The 5000-nt window shown below is 36.9% G+C and overlaps 1 protein-coding gene across 1 annotated transcript in view; it reads left to right on the plus strand.

Annotated features, from left to right (window-relative positions):
- The window catches only part of aspa (aspartoacylase), a 9133-nt gene that overhangs the window by 2765 nt on the left and 1368 nt on the right, over positions 1-5000 (plus strand). Inside the window, exons 2-6 of the mRNA XM_008332331.3 lie at positions 676-871; positions 1675-1768; positions 2606-2713; positions 4428-4537; positions 4672-5000. The exon at positions 4672-5000 is cut by the window's right edge and continues 1368 nt beyond it. Of these exons, the coding sequence (XP_008330553.1) occupies positions 676-871; positions 1675-1768; positions 2606-2713; positions 4428-4537; positions 4672-4863 (700 nt within the window). The 3' untranslated portion in view covers positions 4864-5000. The remainder of the gene's footprint in view (positions 1-675; positions 872-1674; positions 1769-2605; positions 2714-4427; positions 4538-4671) is intronic.

Genomic DNA, 5000 nt, shown 5'->3' on the forward strand with positions numbered 1-5000 from the left:
TAGATTTTTTTTTTTTTTTTTTTTTAAAAACATGTGGCCATGAACTTTACCGGGCTTATTTTAATGAAAGATTCCTTGTTTTTTTTTTTCAGGAAATGTATGTATCACTGCGTTAGTCTATAAACAGAAGAGCCTATTGTACCTCTTGCACCATTGCTTGAGTATTATTAATTGTCATTAATGGATTGTTATACAGTATGATGTTGGTTTGGGTTTTTTTTTTTTTCATAAACATTCCTTTATACTAGAAGGTTAGAGACAACTCTTCTCTTTCACACACCTTATCTCCAAGTTTCTCGTCAGTTGAAATGAGTTAATTATTAGTAAATAGGGTTTGGCAGTCTAAAGAGAAAAACAAGACTAATAGTGCTATAGTATGGGAGCAAAGCAAAATTCTCAAAAGATCCCTGAGTATAAAAGCATACACTGGATTTTTTGAATTAAATGTATTTATACCCACAAAACTGATTCATATCTATAGGGAGTTAAATATGCTGCTAAATTATAACTTGTTTTGTTTGGTGTGTCCAGGTAGGGGAAAGGGTTCCACACATTTGGGACAAATGTTAACGTTGCGTAAAACACCATAACTCACTGTTGTTCTTAGCATTATTGTCCTTGTCCTGATTCGTGCTGTGCTGAGTGTCCACAACTGTGTATGCGTACATTCTGCAGCGCTCCCGGTGGACACGATTTGCCCTACGAGGTGCAGCGAGCCCAGGAAATCAACAAGATGTTCGGACCCAAGGGGAGCCCCGAGGCCTACGATGTCATTTTTGATCTCCACAATACGACGTCCAATATGGGCTGCACCCTGATCCTGGAGAACTCCAAGGACCACTTTAATCTGCAGATGATGAACTACATAAAGGTGACAGCCCCCAGGAGCATGCACATATACACACGGGCACACCGATACGGGAATTTGGAAATTTGCCGCACCAGCACAAATGTTACTGTTGCTACTAATGGTTTCTGGAAAAATCGAAGAAAATTCTGCGCTGCTCTGTCTTATTAGTAGAAGTTTGCTAACTGGAAAAACTGAAAACGTATCATATTAAGAATATCACAGATACTGTGTATATTTTATACAAATATGTTCCTGCAACTGATGTTAGGTTGAACGTTCCAAGCTCAGTGCGCCGTCGCCCATTGTGGGTTGTTAAACTTTGTTAAGCTTTGACCTTTGAGTTCTCCGTGTGACTTTTGAATTGGCTTTAGTAATCCCTTTTCAAAATCGGGACCGTTAATCATTTAAGAATTCGTCCACACTGTTTTGTTAAAGGACAACCCTGCGGGAGAATAACTTTTCCTTTTAATGATTGAATTATGAGAAACATTCAAACCAGAAAACTTTAAAACACGGCTTTTCAACCTTTTCACAAATATAAATTGAGTACAAATAAAATGCAGCATATAAAACTATCCGAGTTGGTGCATCTAGATTGACAGTTGCAATCACATGAATGCATAAGTAAAAAAAAAAAAAAAAATGTCGCCAGAAATTTGTGATCCACCAAGAACGTTCTGTTCTTTTGAACCAACCTTTGAAGCAGCCTCTCACATTTTACTTTGTTCAAAGAGCATCTGCAGAAGCAGCTGTGCATGGAGTTTTTTTTTTTTTTATTTTATTTTTTATTTATTTATCTGTGTTGTTTTTGTTCTACCTTCCAGAAAGCCATCACACCTGCCAGTTGTCTTGTTCTGCTGAATGAACATCCTCTTCTCAAGTATTCTACCTCACGCTCTGTAGCCAAGCATCCAGTCGGTAAGTCTCTCAGCCTGGGCTATGGGGTAAAATTAGTTAGATTATCCAACAACCACACTACAATATTATATATTTTGAGATACAAGCAAATATTCGCGCATTTTTTCTGCTTTGAGATACGCGTAAAGATTTGAGATACGCCGACACTAGGTGGCCGAGCACTCGGAGTGTTCGGCGACTTCCATAAGCATCGCTTCTGTACGTAGCGTTATCTATGTGATTTTCTTTTCTGTCCCCAAGGGGGCGCATGACAGAAAGTAGCTCTGCTCTAAATAATCCAGTGTCCTTGAAAGGTTATGGAATCTCGGCTGTTATTTGGCATGTGTCTGTTATGACATTGAGAAATGCATGTGCTTTAAGATACTTTAAAGAAATGGACCCAAATGTTTGGCTGTGTATTAAAACAGACATCACTTACCGTATTTTCCGAACTATATCTCGCTCAGCCTAGAAATACATAATAAAGAAGAAAAAAAAACACATATATAAGTCGCTCCGGAGTATAAGTCACACCAGGCAGCTTAGAGTGCCCTCTAGCGGCTGTTAGCGTGAAAATAATTTCCATGTAAATGTTCAGTGGTACAGGAGTAGCAGATACTGGTACACAAGCCTAGAGTGCCCTCTAGCGGCTGTGAGTGTGAAAATAACAAACATGTGATATTATATATTTTAATATATATATATATATATAAGTCGCACCTGAATATAAGTCGCAAACCCAGCAAAAGGATGAAAAGAAGTGCGACTTAATAGAAAAATGAGATATGATGATGCGATGGATGGATGGATGGCCTTTTGACTCTGAAACTCTGAAACTGTTTGTTTTACTTTTTTCAGGTTTGGAAGTGGGACCACAGCCCCAGGGAGTGTTGAGGAGTAATATCTTCGAAGCAATGAGGGATATACTGAAGCATGCTCTGGACTTCATTGAACTCTTCAATGAAGGTAGGATGTGGGAGATAGGATGTGGCATAACATTTGAATAGTGTGTGCACCGAGCGTGTTCAAATGTGTTCAAAGTATTTTAAAATATCAACTGTACATACATTAAAAACCCACCCACTGACATATAAACATAAATTTGAAATAAAAGAAAAAAAATATATATATATATGGATGAGGTCCCTCCAGTGTATATATATATATATATATATACACTGTGTATATATATATATACACTGTGTATATATATATACACTGGAGGGACCTCATCCATATATATATATATTTTTTTTCTTTTATTTCAAATTTATGTTTATATGTCAGTGGGTGGGTTTTTAATGTATGTACAGTTGATATTTTAAAATACTTTGAACACATTTGAACACGCTCGGTGCACACACTATTCAAATGTTATGCCACATCCAAAAACATAATTATGTGATTACTTTAAGAAGTGTGGAAACTGCAAACTAGATTATTAATGCAATCGTGTTTTATTGATACCGCATAACACAATTAAAACGAGTGTGTGATTCATTTAGATGTACACGTATACCTTATTGTATGTTCATTTCACCTGTGCTGTAATCCCTATTTTCCTGGAACTCACTTTTCAAGTTTTCAAGTTTATGTGCAAAACAGCATTTCCTTCCCGGTTTATTTAAACTGGCATTTTGTGCCAAGTGTGAGTCAGACTTGTCTGTTGCTTTCCTCCTCTGACTTGCCTGCAGTTGAATGGCCCACTTGTTTGGAGTTGGTCACCTTCCATGTCCTTAGAGTCCGGCTGCCAGTGCTGTTGTAATCTTCTGCTGTGAGGCCACGCTGGTGCTAATGAATGGTCTGGAACAGTGATGAATCGCTGTGCCTGGGGTTTAAAGCTCAGCAGTGGGAAGTTAAACAAAAAACAAAAAAAAAACTCATTCAGTAATAACAGACGTCTGTGTGGTGCAGTTAGACGCGACTTCAATAACTTCGTAATGATAAAAAATATTTATTTGCTTTTTCCACAGTATGAAAAGGTGTGAATGTTGTTGCGTTCACTCTTGCATATCAATTGCAATGGCAAACGAGTTAAATCATCTACCCGGGAAATGTCAACTTCCTGTCTGGACTGAATATGGTTGTTATGGCACCTTGTTGTTCGCTAAAAAATGACTCAACAAGTTGAAAAGGGGGGTGGGGGGGTAAATAATAGTGTTTGTGTTGCTGCACCACTGCATCTGAATGAAATACCAATGAAAGACATTATTAACATTATTATTGATATTTAGTGGTTAAATGTGTTGACGATGATGACGATTATTATTATGATCATTATTATTATTATAGAATTTGACTCCCACCCCAATATATTTATTTATATTTATATATATTTATTTATATTTATTTATATTTATTTATATTTATTTATATTTATTTATATTTATTTATATTTATTTATATTTATTTATATATATAGTTTTGATGTTAATCTGACCTGGGGAGGGGGGCAGCATACACTATTATATTTTGGAATAATTTAATTATTAGTAGTAGCAGCAGCAGCAGTAGTAATCATAGCAGCAGTACTGTTAGTATTATTACAGTACTGGTTTTCTTTCATATATTTCTTCTTCTTTCTCAAGCATACAATTCCAATGTAAACATTTCCCATTCCATCTGTTTTTTTCTCATGTCATTTTTTTTTTTTTAAACACTGTTGATTTGTCTTTTTCAGGCATTGAGTTCCCGCCATGTAAAGTAGAAGTGTTCCGGTTACTGGAGAGAGTGGACTACCCCAGAGATGCCAATGGAAACATTATCGCCATGGTTCACCCAAATCTCCAGGTAAATGTTTTAACGTTTTCCTTAGTTTCGCCAATTTTTTTTCCACATTTTTTTCCCCTGACGTCAGAACATGCATATGTAGGTAAGTCCTGCTCGGATCAACACACTGAAGTCTGTCACTGCTATTGTTTCAGGATGGGGACTGGGAGCCTCTGAACCCCGGTGACCCTATGTTCCAAACATTTGATGGAAACACCATCCCCTACCAAGGCTTTGGCACGGTCTATCCCACTTTTATCAATGAAGCTGCCTATTATGAAAAACAACAGGCGTTTGTGACCACTCGAAGAGAAACCTTGGTAGCAAGTGCTATCAGAAAAGCATGAAAACTTGCTTTGTTGAGCTATTGCTGAACACGGGTTAACCTCCACAAACAACTTTTTGGCTAGATTTTGATTTTGCTATGATCCCTTAGAACCTGACAACAGACTCCTTATTTAATGACAAGAATATAACTTTAATT

This window comes from Cynoglossus semilaevis, chromosome 19 (genome assembly GCF_000523025.1).
Source record: "Cynoglossus semilaevis isolate Cse_v1.0 chromosome 19, Cse_v1.0, whole genome shotgun sequence".
Lineage (NCBI taxonomy): Eukaryota > Metazoa > Chordata > Actinopteri > Pleuronectiformes > Cynoglossidae > Cynoglossus > Cynoglossus semilaevis.